This window comes from Pristiophorus japonicus, chromosome 30, assembly GCF_044704955.1.
Source record: "Pristiophorus japonicus isolate sPriJap1 chromosome 30, sPriJap1.hap1, whole genome shotgun sequence".
Lineage (NCBI taxonomy): Eukaryota > Metazoa > Chordata > Chondrichthyes > Pristiophoridae > Pristiophorus > Pristiophorus japonicus.
The window spans coordinates 8591683-8613456 of NC_092006.1; the positions used below are offsets into that span (position 1 = coordinate 8591683).

The following is a 21774-nucleotide window of genomic DNA, read 5'->3' on the forward strand; positions in this document are numbered from 1 at the left end:
CAGGAATTGAAATTTTTTTTAAAAAAGGGGAGGGGGAAAGGAGAGAGAGAGAGAGAGAGAGAGAGAGAGAGCGCGAGTCGGAAAATCTGTACGGATTATTAAAGACCACAAAACAAAGAGGATCGGATCGTCCGTCGACACAGCGACAGAAAGAGAGATAGAGAGATAGAGAGATAGAGAGATAGAGAGATAGAGAGATAGAGAGATAGAGAGATAGAGAGATAGAGAGATAGAGAGATAGAGAGGAGAGAGAGAGAAAAAGAGAGTTAATGGAAAGCCATCTGCCTCACTGACTGGCCTGCCCAGTTATCCCAATCGCTGTCTGCACAGGAATTCCTGAAAGCTTAAAATTTCTCACTCCCTCCCTTCATGACACGGTGAATTGAGATCAAGCGTTTTGGGGAGACGGGGGGGGGTGAGAAGAATATGCAGCATCAGAATTCAGGCCAGCACACCCCCCCCCGCCCCACAACGCACACCTCTGGCTCTTCCCGTCCAGACAGAAGCCTCGATTCACAGCTCGAGTGGGGGGGGGGGGGAAACGAGAAACACATTGTGCTTCTCCTTCGGCTTGGAAAGAGCGACAAGACAACCCCCCCCCCCCCCCCCCCCCGTTGGTTTTCGGTTTAAGCTGCGCCATCGTCTGGTGCTCGCTGCTCCTACGCGGCCGGCTTAACGCGCACGTGGGATTTTGACCAGGCCGTGCAGCTCCGTAAAGGGGCCACATGCCAGGAAAAAACAATTCACGGCAACGTCGACCCCTCCCCGCGGAAAGGTAGCACTGAGGCCTGGGGCGGGGGAGGGCTTACAGAGCACAGCACCGTCTCACGGAAAGCTTTCTATTCAAAACCTCCCCTCGCCCGCCCACCCCACCACTCTTAAAAATTTAAAGTCACATACTATGCCTGTTCCAAAAAAATATATATTTACAAATCAAAACATTTATTCAGTAAGATTCATTGGGATGGAACCGGAAACAACCTCAATTGCTGCCATTTTAAAGAACTGTCAACATTTAACTAATTATAATGATTGCATTGTGGACAATTGGTATTTCAAAGTCTCTTTCTTTCCCTCCCCCCCCCCCCCCCCCCCCCCACCCGCTAATCTATCACCTTGGGTTACAAGAGGGGTGGGGGTGAGCGAGAAAGAGTTGAGAGCGCGAGAGAGAGCGCGACAACGACAACATTGACGACGCTGCTTAATGCTGAAGTGGCTGTCCTTTCCTGTTCAATGACGGCCCTCGGGACACGGGAACTGCGCCCGAGGGAGTTCAGAAGGTCCCGACGCGGAGCAGTTGTGGCGAGGAAAGGACCCACAACGCAGCATGTGCCAAATGTTCCAGACAGAGAGAGGGTGGTGGGGTGGTCCAGCACTCTTGATAGCTTTATGTCCTCTGCCACCTGTCGGCAGTCCCGCGAGAAAAGCAGAGGGCCCCACTCTGGGGCTGGGGGGGTGGGTGGGGCCAGTTCCGACAGCGCCCTCCCCTCCCGCTACGTAGTCACCGAGGTTGCGTCCAGATGGAAACGGGGTCGATGGGGGGGTCCAAAGGTTGTCAAAATCATCCTTTATTGGGAGGGAGGGTGGGTTGGGAGAGAGTGTGGGGGGGGGGGGGGGGGGAGAAAAGGGGGAAGCACACATGGGCGGAGAGCAGTTTGTTCTTATAATTACAGTTGGGTCGCCAGAGCACAGACACGGGTTAGGGTTCACCTCAAGAGGTGCAGAATGCCTGCTCCAGCAATGCCAAAACCAGCTATCCACATCAACGCTTTCTTGGCCGAGTCTTCCGCATTGTTCTCGTGGAAGAACTGTGTGAACCCCTCCTGCAGAGAAAACAAAGGCGGCAATCAGAGACAGAATCACATCACCGTCCCCTCAGACACCCTCCTGGTTTATATCACTAGCACCCCCCCACCCCTACAGGCTACGTCATAAGAAACAGGAGGCGGCCATTTTGAACCCCTCGATTAAATCTCCCCCTTAACCTTCTCTGCTCCAAGGAGAATAATCTCATTGTCTTTAGTCTTCAACTGAAGTCTCATCCCCGGTACCGTTCTGGTGAATCTCCACTGCACCCTCTCCAAGGCCGTGCCTCCTGTGTCCAGATTGGACACAATACTCCAGCTGGAGCCTAACCAGTGTTTTATACGCAAGAAATAGCAGGAGTCGGCCATTCAGCCCCTCGAGCCTGATCCGATCATGGACTCAGCTCCACTTCCCTGCCCGCTCCCCATAACCCTTCACTCCCTTATCTCGCAAAAATCTGTCTATCTCCACCTTAAATTTATTCAATGGCCCAGCCTCCACAGCTCTCTGAGGCAGAGAATTCCACAGATTCACCACCCTCAGAAGAAATTCCTCCTCATCTCAGTTTTTAAAATGGGCAGCCCCTTATTCTGAAACTATGTGCCCCCTAGTTCTAGATTCTCCCACGAGGGGAAACATCCTCTCTGCATCTATCCTGTCCAGCCCCCTCAGAATCTTATAAGTTTCAATAAGATCACCTCTCATTCTTCTAAACTCCAATAAGTACAGGCTCAACCTGCTCAACCTTTCCTCATAAGACAATCCCTTCATCTCAGGAATCGACCCGGTGAACCTTCTCGGAACTGCCTCCAATGCAAGTATATCCCTCCTTAAATACAGAGACCAAAACTCCATGCAAGTCATCTCTTCAAACCCCAACCCAAATGTAGTTGAGGTGCAGACCAGCAGTGATCGAACGGATAGAGAGCCCCATCTGCTCACCGAACCAGTGTATTATTATTTCACCAGCCTCATTTACAAGTAAAGTGGAATGTTTAGTAACAGAGGACGCAAAAGATTGTTGAGCCACTATTTCGGAAAGCAGGGGGAGTTCTCCCTGGTGTCCTGGGGCCAATATTTATCCCATTGCTGTGTGTGGGAGCTTGCTGTGTGCAAATTCAGCAGCCACGTTTCCCACAATACAACAGTGAGCGCACTCCAAAAGTACTTCATTGGCTGTAAAGCACTTTGGGATGTCCCGAGGTTGTGAAAGGGGCTTTGGAAACGAGTGGGCAGGTGGTTCTGCTTTGCATCAGGACGTCAAAAAAAAAAAATGCTGCAGAATTTGGCCCGAAAAACCCGGCTGTGAGAGTGGCAGCATTGGCCAACGCACTGCCGTCTCTGGTTACCTATTGTGCGCTCTCATTGATTCACTGCCTGGATTGTGCAATCACTTTCATAGAACCAAGGTCGCAAAGCCAGCATCAACACTCGATCCCACGTTCAAAGTACACGGAGTGCTGGTGACGTGGTGCACATGAGTCACTCTCAGGTGCCGCTCTCCCACGGAGGGGGGGGGGGGGGGGGGGAAATCGCATTGTGACAGTGCGGCTGGCTGAGCAATCACCCTGCCCCTGCCCCCCCCCCCCAGCCTGCTCAATGTGGCCAGGGTCAGTTACATCAACGTCACCGAACAGGAAACCGACGGCTGCAGGCGGGAACTTTGGGCAGAAACAGCAAGGAGGCCCAGACTGCCCCACAAGCAGGGATAGGTGTGCCGTGCACAGCACTGCAGTATTACTGCATGCCCTGCCTCAGGAACAAGAGCAGGCCATTCAGCCCCTCGAGCCTGTTCCACCCCGATTTCATCCAATGGCAGATGTGACACTGAACTCCCAGCTACCCGCCATTTCCCGTAACACCATTGGTTAACAAATACCCATCAATCTCAGATTTTAAATTAATTGATCGGGCATCAATTGCCATTTGCGGAAGAGAGTTCCAAACTCCTGCCACCCTTTGGGTAGAACGTAAGAATTAGGAGCAGGAGTCGGTCATTCGAGCCTGCTCTGCCATTCAATGAGATCACAGCTGATCTTTGACCTCAACTCCACTTTCCTGCCCAATCCCTTGATCCCCCAAAAATCTATCGATCTCAGCCTTGAATATACTTAGCGACTGAGCCTCCACAGCCCTCTGGGGCAGAGAATTCCAAAGATTCACCCCCTCTGAGCGAAGAAATTCCTCCTCGTCTCAGTCCTAAATGACCGACCCCTTAACCTGAGACTGTGTGACCCCCCTGGTTCTCGACTCCCCAGCCCGGGGGAAAACATCCTCCCCGCATCTACCCTGTCAAACCCCCTCAGGATCCTGTCTGTTTCAATGAGATCGCCTCTCATTCTTCTAAACTCTAGAGAATACAGGCCTAGTCTACTCAATCTCTCCTCATACGACAATCCCCCATCCCAGGAATCAGTCGTGAACCTTCGCTGCACTTCCTCTATCGCAAGTATACCCTTCCTTAGGTAAGGAGACCAAAACTGTGCACAATACTCCAGGTGCGGTCCCACTAGGGCCCGATATAATTGCATTAAGACATCCTTTACTCTTATACCCAAATCTTCTTGTAATAAAGGCCAACATACCATTTGCTTTCTTTCTTGCTTGCTGTACCTGCAGGTTAACTTTGTGGTTTGTGTACAAGGACACCCAGGTCCCTCTGAACACTGACATTTCTCAATCTCACGGTTTACTATTTTTCCTACCAATGCATTGCCCATCTTCATTCCTGAAAGGTCTGGCTCAAAGTTATCGTCTATGCCCCCTGTCCTCGACTCCCCAACCAGCAGAAAGCGTTTACAGAAGAAATAGGAGCAGTAGGCCATTTGGCCCCTCGAATTTGCTCTTCTACCCTCTCTGGTCCCCTTAATATTCGGAAAACTTCGATCAGAGCCCGTAACAATCTAAATTCTCGGGAATACAACCAGTGTTTGTGTGATCGCTCTTAAATTAAACGAGCCTGTTGCAGTCCCAAGGGCAGCCTGTGAAGGGGAGCGTTAAGAAACTAAGCCTCTGGAGGCTTTGTTGGTACATGCGCTGCCTAAATCACACAGACAGATGGACCCCGGCTTTCAGTTCTGCTCCAATTTAGAAAAGCCTTTGTTCTATTCTATAGCTGTGACCCAGGGGTCCCCAGGCCTCGCGGAGGCACAAATAAACACATCCTACTTTTAGAAGCTGCCTCGTGATCACCCCCCCCCCCACCCCAGGATCTCAGACGAAGATAGGCTCTCAAGGTCACCCAATGACCGGCCCGGCAAAATCCAGCTGCGCTGGAGAGAATCGAACAGTCATTCGGGCGGCCGGACAAAGAGAAAGTGAACAATAAAAAGACTTTGCGCTCTTCATGACCACCGGACAACTCAAAGCACTTTACAGCCAATGAAGTACCTCAGTGTGGTCACTTGTAATGTGGGAAACGCGGCAGCCATTTTGCACACAGCAAGCAATGTGATAATGACCCAGATCATCGGTTGGTTGAGGGATAAATATTGGGCCCAGGACACCGGGGAGAACTCCCCCTGCTCTTCTTCCAATGGTGGCCGTGGGATCTTTTACATCCACCCGAGGGGGCCGACGGGGCCTCGGTTTAACGTTTCATCTGAAAGACGGCATCTCCGACAGCGTGGCGCTCCCTCAGATACTGCCCCTCCCTCAGAGCAGCGCTCCCCCAGCACCACCCCTCCGACAGCGCGGCGCTCCCTCAGACAGCGTCAGCTGAGATTTTTGCGCTCAAGTCGCTGGAGCGGGGGCTTGAACCCAGACGAGTGGGACCCACTGGGCCACAATCAGTAACCCAGTAATCATCTGGAACGGGGGCGAGCGGGAGGCGGAGACCAATATTCCCCGGTAAAACGATCGGAATAACCTCGCGTGAGCGAGAAACTGATCGGACCACGCACCCCTCCAAAAACATTCACGAAACAGGGACACACTGGGGGGGGGCGGGGCTGGTTTGTAATCCTTACCCAGCCGCCGTGAGTTTCTAGCCACTCCCTCTTCTGCTGCATCAGGTAGTCGGTGATCTGCACGGCCACGTCGTCGATACAGTCCTCCTGATTAATCTTCTTCAGGTGGCCGCCTAGTACCGCCCCAAAGGCGATAAAACTCACCACCCGGCCCCAATTCACCTCCCCGTCGATGAACATTTCTGTGGCGACCCTCTGGATTGTGTGGAGGTCACTCCTCCCGGAGACATTTAGGCGATTCACCATTCCTATGCAGCGGAGAGAGAGAGAGAGAGAGAGAGAGAGAGAGAGAGAGAGAGAGGCATCGTCAATAACGCACCCTGGACAGCGAAGTCAAAGTGGCTGCAAAGCACCGAAGCGGCGAACAGCTTAGAAACACACTAATTCTATATACACACCAACCAGCTAATAGAATACGGCCAGGGTGATCTCCTGGACGGGTCGGAGGGGAATTTCCCCAAATTTTTTCACCCTAAACTGGCCTGGGGTTTTAAAACCTGGTTTTTGTTTCTTCCAGGAGATCACATGGCTCCAGTTGGGGTGGAGTGGCGAAGGTTTCAGTGTAAGGGGTGTCGCAGTTGTGTGGGGCAGACTGGTTGGGCTGGGTGCTCTTTTGCCTTTCCGCCATTGTTCAATGCTCATGGGTTTATATGTAACCTTCAGGGCTGCTGACCGAGGGCCGTGCGGCTCGGTCGGCCGTCGTGGATACGAAGGGCAGAAATAGCCTCCTTCTGCGCTGTAAATTTCTATGTTTCTATTAAAATGCAGTTTACATGCATTTTCTGTCAGTTTCTCCACCTCACACAACCACTCTGTCTCCACAGTTAAGTTGAAATCGACCTGTATAAATCCATCAACCAATTGGATACAATCCAATTAATGGTCCAGCAAACAGAGTGACCTGGGGGTGTACGTACACAAGTCTTTGAAGCTGGCAGAACAAGCTGGGAAGGATGTTACAAAGGCAGACAGGATCTTGGGCTTTATAAATACAGGCAGAGAGTACAATACTAAGCCTTGAGGAATTTTTTCTGAGGGTCGAGAATGTGTGGAATTCTCTGCCCCAGAGAGCTGTGGAGGCTGGGTCATTGAATATATTTAAGGCAGAGAGAGAGAGAGAGAGAGACACAGATTTTTGAGCGATAAGCAAGTCAAAGGTTATGGGGAACAGGCAGGAAAATGGAGCCGAGTCCATGATCAGACCAGCCATGATCTTACAGAATGTCGGAGCAGGCTCAAGGGGCAAATGGCCGACTCCTGCTCCTATTTCTTATGTTTATAAAACACTGGTTAGGCTCCAGCTAGAGTATGGTGTCCGGACACTACACTTTACAGGAGGAGGGAAAGGCCTTAGTAGAGAGGGTGCAGTGGAGATTTACCAGAACAGTACCAGGGATGTGAGACTTCAGTTGAAGACACGAGAAAAATTTGATTATTCTCCTTGGAGCAGAGAAGGTTAAATGGGAGATTTAATCGAGGGGTTCACTATCACGAGGGGTTTTGAGGAGTAAATCAGGAGAGTCTGTTCCCAGGGGCACAGATTGACGCTAATCGGCAATGGAACCAGAGGGGGAGATGGGAAGAATGTGTTTTGACGCAGCGAGTTGTGATCGGGAACGCGCTGCCTGAAAGGGCGGTGGGAGCAGATTCAATCGGGACTTTCAAACCGGGGAATTGGGTAAATACTGGAAGGGGGGGAAATGTGCCGGGCTGTGGGGAAAGAGCAGGGGGGGGGTGGGACTGATTGGATCGCTCTGTCACAGAGCTGGCACAGCACGGGCTCCATGGGCCCAATGGGATCCTCCTGTTCAACGACCTCCCCAGTGGAGGCACTGCAGCACCACAAGTGGCAGGGGGAGGCAATTACAACATGACATATTTACATTGGCAGTTTCCATTCGAAATGCATTTAGAATGGGAACACACAATATGGGCCGTGGCTTTAAAGCAGACACAAATTAAGGCCACAATTCAGCAAAAATCTACACTTGGTCTCACGTGCCCCTCCCAGTGAGATCAAAGAGGATGCACAAAATACCATCGGCAACTGATGTACAACTATCGAATGGCTGGCAGAACGTGCAGCTGCTGAGAACACAATTAACACAGAAGGTTAAAAGAAATTGGTCTTGCTGAATGAGCGAGGTGTGCACTGATAGAAGATTAGATATGTCTGGTAATCAAATTGTGCTTCCTTTTATAAATCTATTTACGAGGCGGATGACGTGTCAGAGAGGTGGAAAAACAAATACAAGACTTCATCAGCCAGCTAACAAACCTGGCCTCCCAATTGAAAAGACCTGCATTTCTAGAGCGCCTTTCACAATCTCTGGACGCTCCAAAGCACTCTACAACCAATTTGCGCACAGCAAGGTCCCACAAACAGCAATCTGATGACCAGACAACCGTTTTTTTTTTTGATCTGTTGGTTGAGGGATAAATATTGGCAGTCCCCACCGACACCTGGGAGTCCCTGGCCAAAGACCAGTCCGCCCCAAGTGGAGGAAGTGCATCCGGGAGGGCGCTGAGCACCTCGAGTCTCGTCGCCCGAGAGCGTGCAGAAACCAAGCGCAGGCAGCGGAAGGAGCGTGCGGCAAACCAGTCCCACCCTCCCCTTCCCTCAACCACTGTCTGTCCCACCTGTGACAGGGACTGTGGCTCTCGTATTGGACTGTTCAGCCACCCTGAGAACTTAAGTTAAGAGTGGAAGCAAGTCTTCCTCGATGCCGAGGGACTGCCTATGATGATGATATATTGGCCCAGGACACCGGGACTAACTCCCCTGCTCCTCTTCGAAATAGCGCAGTGGGATCGTTTACGCCCACCTGACATAGTGGCACTAGGAGTGTCGGCCTAGATTGGTGTCCGAGATGCAAGGAGCCCAACAAGCAGACTACAGAAACATCCCTGCCTCCCAGAGTGGAGATTAAAACACACGACGGCGTGGCTCAGTGGGTAGCACTCTCGCCCGAGTCAGAAGGTCGCGGGTTCAAGTCCCAGTCCAGGGACTTCAGCACAAAAAAGTAGGCTGACGGGGCAGCACTGAGGGAGCGCCGCACCGCCAGAGGGGCAGTCTTTCAGATGAGACGTTAAGAGGGCAGACGGAGCCTGGGTTTAGGTGGATGTAAAAGATCCCACGGCCACTATTCTGAAGGAGAGAGCAGGGGGAGTTCTCCCTGGTGTCCTGGGGCCGATATCTATCACTCAGCCATCGCTAAAACAGATGATCTGGTCATCATCACATTGGCTGCTTGCGTTTCCGACATTACAACATTGACTACACTGCAAAAAGTGTACTTTGGGAGGTCCTGAAAGTGCTATAGAAATGCAAATCATCCTTTTTCTAAAATAAGCAAAGCAAAATAAAGGCAAGGGAGTGTGTTATTGCCATCTCCAGGCACTCCATCACAAACAGGTAAAAAACAGACATTCCTAAGACACTGACACACCTACAGAACAATGAAGCCACTGAGTCTGCTGAGAAGACGGATACACCCAAAGCTTGCCAAACTGGTCTCGACTGAGCGACGTGGTATTTCTGACTTGCCGGGTGGGGACTATTTATACTCGGTCACAGAAGGGTTTATTTAGGCACAGCCCTTGGCGAGCCCGGAATTCATCTCCAACATAGAAACGGAAAGACACACTGATTTAATTATTGATCTGATGCCAATTCTCTGGCTACAAAGGACAGCGGGGGTGCTGGAGCTGAAATGGACTTGTCCCCCGCCTCACAGCTGCCACCTCTGCAGAGTGGCCACCCACACGCTGGCTAGCTACATGTCTCTGCATTTGCTGACTTAGTTTACAGCGCAGAAGGCAGCCATTTGGCCCATCAAGTCTGCACTGGCTCTTTTGAAGAGCCATGCAGCTAGTCTCCCCTCCCCCCCCCCTCACACCCCTGCAATTTTCTCTCCTTGAATATCTGCCCAATTCTCTTCAAAACTACCATCGAATCTGTATCCATCATGCAGTGCACTCCAAATCCTCGCTGCGTAAAAAGGCTTCTTCTTGCGTCCCCTCTGGTTCGTTTGCCAATCACCCTCAATCTGTGCCCTCTGGTTACTGACCCTTCAGACAATGGAAAGTTTGAGAACATAAGAAATAGGAGAGTTGGCCATTCGGCCCCTCGGGCCTGCTCCGCCATTTAATACGACCGTGGCTGATCCGATCATGGACTCAGCTCCACTTCCCCACCTGCTCCCCATAACCCATCGCTCCCTTAATCGCTCAAAAATCTGTCTATCTCCACCTTAAATATATTCAATGAACCAGCCTCCACAGCTCGCAGAGAATTCCACAGATTTACAACCCCGAGAGAAGAAATTCCTCCTCATATCAGTTTTAAATGGGCGGCCCCTTATTCTGAGACTATGTACCTCTTTGATTCTCTATTTACTCTATCGAAACCCCACACCCTTCTAAACACCTCGATCAAATCTCTTGGCCTTCTCTGCTCCAAGGGGAGCAACCCCAGCTTCTCCAGTCTATCCACGTTAACTGTAATCCTTCATCCCCGGAACCATTCTATTAAATCCCTTCCGTACCATCTCCAAAGCCTCCACATCCTTCCTAAAGTGCAGGGCACAGTACTCCGGCTGGAGTCAACAATGGGACATCTTGGCTTTTAGCCCCAGGGACACACAAACGTCCATCTTGTTTAAGTGCTCCCATACAACCAACCTCCACTGGCCGTGCGAGAGATAGCAAGTTACGATCAAGCAGACTTAATCTCCGAAATTCAGCCTCAACCACCACACCCTCAATGCTGCCAGAAGATAAGGCTATGGCGCTTGGGGGGGGGGGGGGGGGGGGGTGTTACGATCCACCCCGCCCATGAGCAGCAACAATCTGGACTCTCAGCCAGGGCTTTCCAGCAATTCTGTGCCCCCCCCCACCAACTCAATGTCACCGCTCAACCGTGGCTCAGCAGGTAGCACCGGTGCTGAGGGAGCGGCGCAGGAAGTGCCGTCTTCCACACGAGATGTTAAACCCAGACCCTGTCTGATGTCAGGCAGGCGTAAAAGATCCCACAGCCACTATTTCAAAGAGCAGGGAGCGTTCTCCCCATTGTCCTGGGCCCAATATTTAATCCCTCAATCACAAGAACAGATGATCCGGGTCAGTATCACGCTGCTGTTTGTGGGAGCTTGCTGTGTGCAGATTGGCTGCCGCATTTCCCACATTACAACAACGACTACACTGGCAAAAAAAAGCAGTACTTAATTGGCTGCAGAGCGCTCCGGGACGTCCGGTGGTGGTGGTGAAAGGCGCTGTATAAAAAAAAAAGAGTCCTATTCCAGCTTGCTTTCGCAAAAGGAGAAACTGGCCGGCGGAACTGCACAACCTTACTTCGCAGGGTTGCAGGCGAGGGCCAGCCCCGGCAGCCAGTCGCCAGCGCTTTGCGGGGCAACGGCTACAAAACGCAGAGCTGCGAAACTCTGGAGGTAAACCGCAGCTGCGACTGCACGGAGGCGGCCGATTAATAGCTCGGCTGGGGACCCCGGGTCTCGAGGGAACTTTAGCTCAATTGCTTAGCCAGGCTGCTTTGCATTGTGTTTTCTTTGACACACAGCACTGGGAAACACAGAAGGGACTGCGGGGCTCCTCTGCAGGCTCACGGTGCAACTCGCACTGCAGTTGTGGCGTTGATTTAGAAAAAAAAAAGAGAGCGAGCGTGTTATTGTGGGGAAATCATTTGGTGCAGCCCCACGATGCACATCCTCCTCAGCAGCTGCAACTTGCAGTCGACCCTTGCGAAAAGTCACACCCACTCGGAGACACAGAAAATAGGAGGAGGAGGCCAGTCAAATTTTGTGTCTGATAATCACTCCCTGTGAAACATAGAAAATCGGAGCAGGAGTAGGCCATTCGACCCCTCGAGCCTGCACCATTCAATATCATGGCTGATCCTCTATCTCAACACCATATTCCCACTTTCTCCCCATACCCCTTGATGCCTTGTGTCGAGAAATCTATCTGTCTCCCTCTTAAATATATTCAGTGACTTGGCCTCCACAGTAGTAAAGAATTCCACAGGTCCACCATCCTCAGATTTCTCCTCATCTCGGTCCTAAATTTCCTACCCCGTATCCTGAGACTGTGACCCCTTGTTCTAGACTTCCCAGCCCCGGGGAAACATCCTCCCCGCATCCAGTCTGTCCAACCCCGTCAGAATTTTATACGTGTCAATGAGATCCCCTCTCATTCTTCTAAACTCCAGTGAATACAGACCCAGTCGACCCAATCTCTCCTCATACGATAGTAATTAAATTGAAAGGATCGGAGTGAAGTTGAGGTGAACTTTTTTTTCCCCACCCAGGAGGGCGATGGGTCTGGAACTCACTGACTGAACGGCATTTTTTAAAAAAAAAAAGTACTTGAACGTGCTCTTGAAGTGCCGTAACGCACAGGGTTACAAGAGCCGGAAAGTGGGATTAGGTTGGGTCGGCCAGCACGGGCCAAATAGCCTGTTCCTGTGCCACAGCCACAAATTCCGATGATTCACTCAGTCAAGACAAAGGGCTAGCCCTATAATAGCAAGCCATGTTCCCTTTCCAGATGCCGGGCCTATCCAGCATTGTTTGATAGATAATGGACCTCGATTTTGCACAGGAACAGCTTGGCTCTGTCTCCACACCGCTCCCCATGATGTCATGTCGGAAAATCATGCAGACAAGCTTATAAACATACACACACACGGGTGGGTGGGGGGGGGGATCTAAACAGAAAACGCTGGCAACAACAAGCCAGGCAGGAGGTTTAACATCTGCAGTGCCAACCCCCTCATCCGAGAGCAGTTATTAACCGATTCAGCTGCTGACTGGCTCAGAGCATTTTCAGTTTCCAAAACACAAAGCGGAATGGACAACCCCTAGGGAAGGGAGTTCCCACCAGAGGGCATCATCTGTGGGTTTCATTCTGTTGAATAATGTAAGCAGTTTGCAGAAATAAAAACAGTCAGCACGCTCGCATAAAACACATTCAACGAGGACTGATGCATCCATTCACAGCAGGAACAACTCTCCTCGGATGAGGGGGTTAGCAATTGTATGTGTCAAGATCATTTTACATGTAGGCAAATAACTGGAAAAGCTAGCACAAAAAAAACCCACACTGCTTCAGAAAGGTCAAATGGAAGGGGGTTCATAAAGGTTTGCTACATCAATCCTCGGATTTATCAATTCCCCCAACAGATGGCTGGCTTTACATGCAGCTACATTCCCTCTAACTCGTTCAAAGTCCCCCTGCTGGAAACTACCAGCTATCCAGAGACAGGTTGGCAAAGCTGGACGTCACAAGAGAAAAATGCAGCCTTTAAGCTCAAGGAAGGAAGGGCGGGGGACAAAGTTCCCTCAAATCGCGTGCACCACCCAGTTAAAGTTCCGCACACGTGGGACCTCCAAGCCACTGTGCGGCCCGACAGGATCAGAGCAGAGAACGAGTGGGATTGGATTGGAGTTTTGCGTAGGAATTAAGTCAGGACACTGTCTTTTACATGGATAGGAAGTCTTTTACACGAGAGTGTGTGCAGAGGAGATTTACCAGGATGTTGCACTAGAGAGGGTACAGAGGGGATTTACCAGGATGTTGCACTGGAGAGCGTACAGAGATTTACCAGGATGTTGCCTGAACTGGATAATTTTAGTGATGAGGAAAGATTGGATAGGCTGGAGTTGTTTTCTTTGGAACAGAGGAGGCTGAGGAGAGACCTGATTGAGGTGTATAAAATGATGAGGCCTGGATAGAGTGGATAGGACGGACCTGTTTCCCTTAGCAGAGGGGTCATAGATTTAAATTAATCCGAGGGTTTTTTTTGGGGGGGGGGGGAAGAAGGGAAGAGAAGAGGTTTCGAGGGGATTTGAGGGGAAATGTCTTCACCCAGAGGGTGGTGGGGGTCTGGGGTGGAACTCACTGCCTGAAAGGGTGGTAGAGGCAGAAACCCTCACCACATTTAAAAAGTACCTGGATGTACACTTGAAGTGCCGTAACCTACAGGGCTACGGACCGAGAGCAGGAAAGTGGGATTAGGCTGGGTGGCCGTCGGCCGGCGCGGACACGATGGGCTGAATTGCCTCCTTCTATGCTGTAAATTTCTGTAATTCCAAGCTCCCTGCACTAAAACAGGAGCACAGCTCTAAATATCGACTGATGAGTCACGAAAAACAAGCAGCGATGTTAAGAATGCAAGATCGAAAATAGACAAGGGATGTTATTAAGCCAATGTTACAATCCACACTAAAGTCTCTCACAAATATGTACTGTGCATAATGATTAGCTCCTGCAAAAGTCAAGGGAGAGCAGCTTTCCATGATGGGCCCCAAACTCTGATTTAGACCCACTCTATTCAAGCAAGGGAAGATAAATTAATGGAGAGAGAGTAAAAGCAGCAAGTGCAGAGAGAGAGAGAGAGAGAGAGAGAGAGAGAGAGAGAGAGAGAGAGTCCAGAGAGACATCACTGCACCAAATAAGGAAAGCACTTGCCAAAGCAGGCAGATTCACAAGCCACCGACTAAATCACTAGATTAAGTAACAATGATTGCAAACACAGTAAAACACCAAGTATGGAGGGAGGGAGACACCACACCAATACATGAGGAAACCACTTTGTCAAACAAGAAAAGCCACAACTGAAGGGGGAGGGGGGGAAATTAATTAGCCACCGGTGCAGAACTGACAGCCAACAACACAGATTCACACAAAGCACAGAGTGGTGACCAGCCCAAATGCCGATATGGGCACGGGGGGGGGGGGGGGGGGGGGGGCAGAGGGAAAGAAAGAGGTCTAGCCAGGGGGGAGACTAGCCAAGGGGTAGGGAGAGTCATTTATCTCCCCCACCCCCTCCTTGGCTAGAGAAATGACTAGCCAAAGGGGAGAATGACTAGCCAAGTGTGAAGAAGGGGGAAGAGGGTTGAAGCTAAATTTGCAGAAGTAGGAAAGAGGAATGAGGTGTATAAAGGAGTGAGTGTTGGATAGTACGAGAGAAGGAAGTAGTGCCATTTTAAATAGTAGACTGAGAAGGATTACAGGGAGCACAAAGACAGGGTGAGAATGCACGTGGGTAAACACATAGTGTGGGGGAATAAGGTTGGCGAGCACAATTGTGGGAATACGATGTTGTGGCTGTAGCAGAAATGTGGCTCAAAAACAGGGAGGACCGGGTGCTTAATATTCACAGATACAAGGAGTTCAGGAAAGATAGGGAAGGGAAAAAAGGGAGGTGGGGTGGCAGCACGGATTAGGGAAGACACTGTAGTGTTGGAAAAAGGATGTCCTGGAGGGTGAAAGGACAGAATCCAAGTTGTTTGAGTTGAGAAGCAAAAAGGGGTACGATCACACTATTGGGGGTATTCTATACTGAGAGATAGAGACAAAAATCTCCAGGGAAATCAGATGTGCAAGAACTATAATTACCGAAATATCAACTGGGATAATAGGGAAATAAGGGAATTTCTGAAGTGTGTCAGGGGAACTTCCTGGACCAGTATGTTCAGTCCCACAAGGTAGGAGGCATTGCAGGCTGGATCTGGTGCTGGGAGTTAGGTGGGCCAAGTGAGTGGGGGAGAACACTTGGATAAGAGTGATCGTATCGTAAGGTTTAGATTAGTAATGGAGAACAATCTATATAAAAAGTGGAACTTCTAAATTGGAAGAGGGCCAGCTTCAATGGGATGAGGAGGGGGGAATCTAGCCAAAGATTGACAGGAAACACTAATGGGACAACAGGTGATCTTCAAGATGTTTCTTCAAGGTGGTACAGGCCAAGAGGGAAAGGGAGGGGCATCAAAGCCAAGGCTACTTGGAGGACAAGGGAGAGAGCACATGATGAAACAAAAACAAAAAAAAAAGGGTGTATGATGCATGTCAGGTGAATTCAAGTGAGACCGAGGCCAAATAGAGTAAGTTGAGAGGGAAAGTGAAGAGGAAAAGACAAGGAGAGAATGAAAGAATAGAATGGCAGTTAACATAAAGGAACCCCAAAATCTTCAACGTGTAAATAATAAGATGCAGGGCAAGGCCTATTAGGGACAAAGAAGGTGGTATGTGCTTAGAGGCACTGGGCAAGGCTATAATGAGCACTTTGTGTCGGAGATGGTAGAGGTAATGGGACGAGGCGAAAATTGACAGGCAGGATAAACTGGAAAGGCTGGCTATTCTTGAGTGGATAAGTCACCTGGTCTGGATGGCTTGCATCCCAGGTTGCGAGGGAAGTGAGGGCAGATTTAATGGAAGAGCTCGCCATAATCTTCCAAATCTTCCCGAGGTGCATGGGAGGGGGCTGCCAGGGGATTGGAAAGTGGCAAACGTGACACCCTTGTTCAAGAAAGGGTGCAAGGACAGTCGAGTAATTACAGGGCCGGTCAGTCGAACATCAGTGGTGGGTAAAGTTTTAGAAACAAGAGCCAGGGAAAAAATTAGTAGGCGAGGTTTAAGTTAAAGACAGCCAACACGGATTTGTAAAAGCAGATTGTGTTTGACTAACCTAACTGAATTTTTTGATGACGTAACAGAAGGTTGATGAAAGGAATGGAGTGGATGTTGTCTATATGGATTTTAAGAAAGCGTTTGACAAGGCTGGTTAGCAAAATTGAGACTCATAGGAGAGAGTCAGGTGGCAATTTGGATAAGAAATTAGCTTAAGGACAGAAAGCAATGAGTCATGGTGAATTAAGAGTCTATCATTCCAGTCTGGAAAAACAGTGGTGTTCCCTAGGGGTCAATGCTGGGACACTGCCTTGTTTGCTGTAGCAACATTTGCGATGATACCAAACTTGGAGGTGTGGCAAACAGCGAGGATGATACCAATCGACTGCAACAGGACATAGATAGGCTGGCAGGATGGGCAGACAAGTGGCAGATGGAGTTTGAGAGAGAAAAAAAAGAGTGGTGATGCAATTTGTCTGAAGGGATAGGGAGAGACAATATAGACTTAATGGCACAGTTTAAAGAGTGTACAGGGACAGAGGGAAATGGGGGTTCATGTGTATAGATCTTTGAAGGTGGCAGGACATATTGAGAGAGTAGTTAGCACAGCATATGGGATCTTGGGCTTGATAAATAGGAGGTACTGAGTGCAAAAGCAGGGAAGTTGTGCTGAACCATTATGAAACTCTGGTTAGGCCACAACTGGAGTACTGCACCCAGTTCTGGTCACCACACTTGTGAAGGTCCTTGTGAGGGTGCAGAAGATTGACCAGAATGGTTCCTGGGGTGGAGGGATTTTAGGTTGGAGTAGCCAGGGTCATTCTCCTTGGAGCAAAGGAGGTTGAAGGGAGATTTTGATGGAGGTGTTCAAGATAATGACAAGTTTGGATAAGGTAAACAGAAAAAGGTTGTTCCCATTAGCTGATGGTACAAGGACTAGGGGACACAGATTTAAAGTTTTGAGCAAGAGATACAGCGGGGGATGTGAAGAATAGAGCAGGGGATGGGATTGAATGGATTGCTCTACAGAGAGTTGGCATGGACTCGATGGGCCGAATGGCCACCTTCTGTGCCATAAGCAAACAGACTAGAAATGACAGGGGTGGGAGAGAATGACTAGCCAAGGTTGGCTGGGGGGGGGGGGGAGAGGAAATGATTAACCATATGGGGTGGAGAATGATTTGCTGATTTGCCAAGACGACAAAATGATTAGCCAAGGGAAGAAATTACTAGACAGGAGGGCAGGCATTAGGACCCCGCAGACACCTTCACCCCAGAGATCCCAGCAGGACCGGAACGAGAACCCCTCACCCCGGGGACCAGTGACCCCAGCAGGACGGGCACTAAGACCCCGCGGATCCCCCTCATTCCAGGGGCTAGTGACCCCCAACAGACAGGCACTAGGACCCCGCGAACCCCTTCCACCGGGGATGATCCCAGCAGGAGGGAGGGGTACTAGGATCCCGCAGACCCCTTCACCCCAGGGGCCAGCGATCCCAGCAGGTGGGCACTAGGACCCCGCGGACACCTCTTCTCCCCCCAGCAGGAACCGGTGACCCCAGCAGGAGGGACAAGGAACTAGGAACCCACAGACCCTCCCACCAGTGGTAATCCCAGCAGGCGGGGCACTAGGATCACTTCATCCCAAGGGACCAGGGATCCCAGCGGGAGGGGCACTGGACCCCATCACAAGCAATCCCAGCAGGCACTAGGACCCCCAACTCCTCCCCCCATATCTGGGGGGCCAATGAACCCAGCAGACAGGACGCCATACGCCTCCCACCAGTGTTGACCCCAGCAGGAGGGACAGGCACGAGGACCCCACAGGGACCAATGATCCCAGCAGGAGAGATGGGCACTGGAACTCCACACCCGCTCTTCCCCCAGGGACCAATGATTCCAGCAGGAGAGATGGGCACTGGGACCCCACACCCGCTCTTCCCCCAGGGACCAATGATCCCAGCAGGAGAGATGGGCACAGGGACCCCACACCCGCTCTTCCCCCAGGGACCAATGATCCCAGCAGGAGAGATGGGCACTGGGACCCCACACCCGCTCTTCCCCCAGGGACCAATGATCCCAGCAGGAGAGATGGGCACGAGGACCCCACGCGCTCTGTCTCGCTCCTCCTCCTCCTCTCTCCCCCCCCCCCCCACCATACCCAGGGACCTCTGACCCCAGCAGACAGGCACTAGGACCCCCACAACCTCCCCACCACACATCCGGGGGGACCACACAGACCCCTCACATCCAGGTACCAGCAGCCTGAGGACCGCACGGACCCGCCCCCCCCCTTTAAACGGACACACATCCGGGTACCTACAGCGCACCCCCCCCCCGAGAAGGGGGGACCACACAGACCCCCCCACCACACTTTAAACAGACACACATCCGGGTACCTGCAGCCCCGAGTGGGGGGACCACACGGACCCCCCCCCCCAACCACACTTTAAACGGACACACATCCGGGTACCTGCAGTCTCCCGAGAAGGGGGGACCACACGGACCCCCCCCACCACACTTTAAACGGACACACATCCGGGTACCTGCAGCCCCGAGTGGGGGACCACACGGACCCCCCCCCCCAACCACACTTTAAACGGACACACATCCGGGTACCTGCAGTCTCCCGAGAAGGGGGGACCACACGGACCCCCCCCACCACACTTTAAACGGACACACATCCGGGTACCTGCAGCCCCGAGTGGGGGACCACACGGACCCCCCCCCACCACACTTTAAACGGACACACATCCGGGCCACTCACCGGCGAAGGCCGTGCCGTGTTTGCGGATGAGGCGGTCGCCGACCTGCTGCAGGGTGGCGGCCGCGCGTCGCTGCAGCTCGTCGCCTCCGTCGTCCTTCGGCCAAGCAGCAGCAGCAGCACCACCTCCTCCTCTTTCTCCGCCGCAATCGTCGACCTGCCGCCACACAAAGCCGCGCACCAGCCCGTAGCTCCGCCGCCACAGCGCGTCGTGCAGCGGGAAGAGCGGCTCGGGCCGCTCGTCGGCCGGGCTGCCCGTGTCGGGGGTGTGGGGCAGCGAGCCCAGGTCGGTGGCCCCTCCGCCGCTTCCGCCTGCGAGGCCGCACGCCGCGCCTCGGACTCGAGTACCCGTTCCGCCGCCCGGACAGTAAAACTGGTTCTGCAACTGCAAAAAGGCGCTGCTCGAGCTCCGCTGCAAGGCCAACATCGTCTGCTCCATCGGAAAAACGTAAGTCTCTTGAAATGAGTGTGTGGGGGTGGCGGTAAAGAAATAAAAGAATTAATTTTCTTATGCTTAAAGTGATTAAAATGGCGGCGAGAGGAGCACTGCGAGCTCCGACCTTTCCGCCGCGCTTTTATATGGGCCGGGGGGGGCGTCACACACTACGTCATCGCGTCGCCGACATGCAATGGCAAATGAATCAGCCCTCCCTCTCCGCCTCAGACAATGAACACCGACGTCACATGCAAATGAGCCCGCTTCACCCGCATATATTAACATGGCATTAGCATTAGCGGGCCATTCGGCCCTTCGAGCCTGCACCGCCATTCAATATGATCATGGCTGATCATGCAACTTCAGTGCCCCATTCCTGCTTTCTCTCCATACCCCTTGATCCCTTTCGCCGTAAGGGCCACATCGAACCCCCCTTTTGAACATATCTATATGGCCTACTCCTGTTCCTAATTCTTATGTTCTTATGTTCTTTTTAATAGAAACATAGAAATTAGGTGCAGGAGCAGGCCATTCGGCCCTTCGAGCCTGCACCGCCATTCAATAGGATCATGGCTGATCATGCAACTTCAGTGCCCCATTCCTGCTTTCTCTCCACACCCCCCACCCGCCCCCCTTGATCCCTTTCGCCATAAGGGCCACATCTAACTCCCTTTTGAACATATCTATATGGCCTACTCCTGTTCCTAATTCTTATGTTCTTATGTTCTTTTTAATAGAAACATAGAAATTAGGTGCAGGAGCAGGCCAGTCGGCCCTGCGAGCCTGCACCGTCATTCAATAGGATCATGGCTGATCATGCGACTTCAGTACCCCATTCCTGCTTTCTCTCCACACCCCCCTTGATCCCTTTAGCCGTAAGGGCCGCATCTAACTCCCTTTTGAATATGTCCAACAAACTGGCCTCAACAACTTTCTGTGGCAGAGAATTCCACATGCTCATAATTCTCTGAGTGAAGAAGTTTCTCCTCATCTCGGTCCTAAATGGCTCACACCTTATCCTTAGACTGTGACCCCTGGTTCTGGACTTTCCCAACATCGGGAACATTCTTCCTGCCTCTAACCTGTCCAGTCCCGTCAGAATTTTATATGTTTCTATGAGATCCCCTCTCATTCTTCTAAATTCCAGTGAATATAAGCCTAGTCGATCTTCATATGTCAGTCCTGCCATCCCGGGAATCAGTCTGGTGAACCTTCGCTGCACTCCCTCAATAGCAATAACGTCCTTCCTCAGATTAGGAGACCAAAACTGTACACACGATATTCAAGGTGTGGTCTCACCAAGGCCCTGCACAACTGCAGTAAGACTTCCCTGCTCCTATACTCAAATCCTCTCGCTATGAAGGCCAACATGCCATTTGCCTTCTTCACCGCCTGCTGTACCTGCATGCCAACTTTCAGTGACTGATGTACCATGACACCCAGGTGCAATGGCATACAATGAACGCCGACGTGCAGTGTAAATGAGCTGCCCGCCTCTACGTTCATGTTTAGCCACGCTCCCTGGCGCTCCCCACTTACGTCAGCACGGCCATTAAGCCCGTCCCGCCTGTATGAGCCCCCGCAGTCCCATTTACAATTCACAATTCTTGCTCCTCCTGCCCCGTCATGATCATAGGCAGTCCCTCGAAGCGAGGATGACTTGCTTCCATGCCAAAAAATGACGAGTTCACAAGTGTTTCAATGAAGAACCTAATATTCCGGATCCCGAACTACATCCTGAAGGGTGGAAGATGCCTGTGGGTGGATTTTTTTAACGTGGGGTGGCCGTTGCACACCAGTCACCACACGGGCTTGACAGAGCGAGGTCTTGGTCCAGTGGCAAGGGTTAACCAGGACGACTGGAGACCAGCTCTGCTGCACGGACCTAGTGCGCACACATATCGCACAGTGTGGGCCCGTGCTGCCCCTGGGCCCTCGCCTCTCCTGGGCCCCCGATCACGTCACTCCACGCACTCTCGCCGCTCCTTCGCCTCAACCTCGCCGCTCCTGCTGTACCTGCCCACGCTCCAGTCAGCCGTCGCCCTCCTGCAGCAACACGCGCTGCTCCCTGCAGTGGTATACCGCCGCACGCTGCTCCCTCTTTTAAACAGGTATTTTAATTCACAGCAGCATGCAGCACCCGAGGAGGCCGTTCAGCCCTAACCCACCTTAACTCGCTCTTTTGAAAAGAGATTCCTACTTCGTGGAAGCTTACAGGCACAGAAGGAATCCATTCGGCTCCACAAGATCCTGCAAATCCCCCTGGAGGACAGACGCACCAACGTTAGCGTCCTCGACCAGGCCAACATCCCCAGCATCGAAGCACTGACCACACTCGACCAGCTCCGCTGGGCGGGCCACATTGTCCGCACGCC

The 21774-nt window shown here is 51.7% G+C and overlaps 1 protein-coding gene across 1 annotated transcript; it reads right to left on the reverse strand.

Moving 5' to 3' along the window:
• Nucleotides 1-921: 921 nt before the first annotated feature.
• Nucleotides 922-19525, reverse strand: LOC139240197 (induced myeloid leukemia cell differentiation protein Mcl-1 homolog). The gene is made up of 3 exons (XM_070868633.1): nt 18967-19525; nt 5775-6022; nt 922-1823 (listed from the first exon to the last, which is right to left on the reverse strand). Exons 1-3 carry the CDS (start codon nt 19400-19402, stop codon nt 1707-1709), a joined length of 801 nt encoding a protein of 266 aa, XP_070724734.1. The 5' UTR covers nt 19403-19525; the 3' UTR covers nt 922-1706.
• Between the last annotated feature and the right edge of the window lie 2249 nt (nt 19526-21774).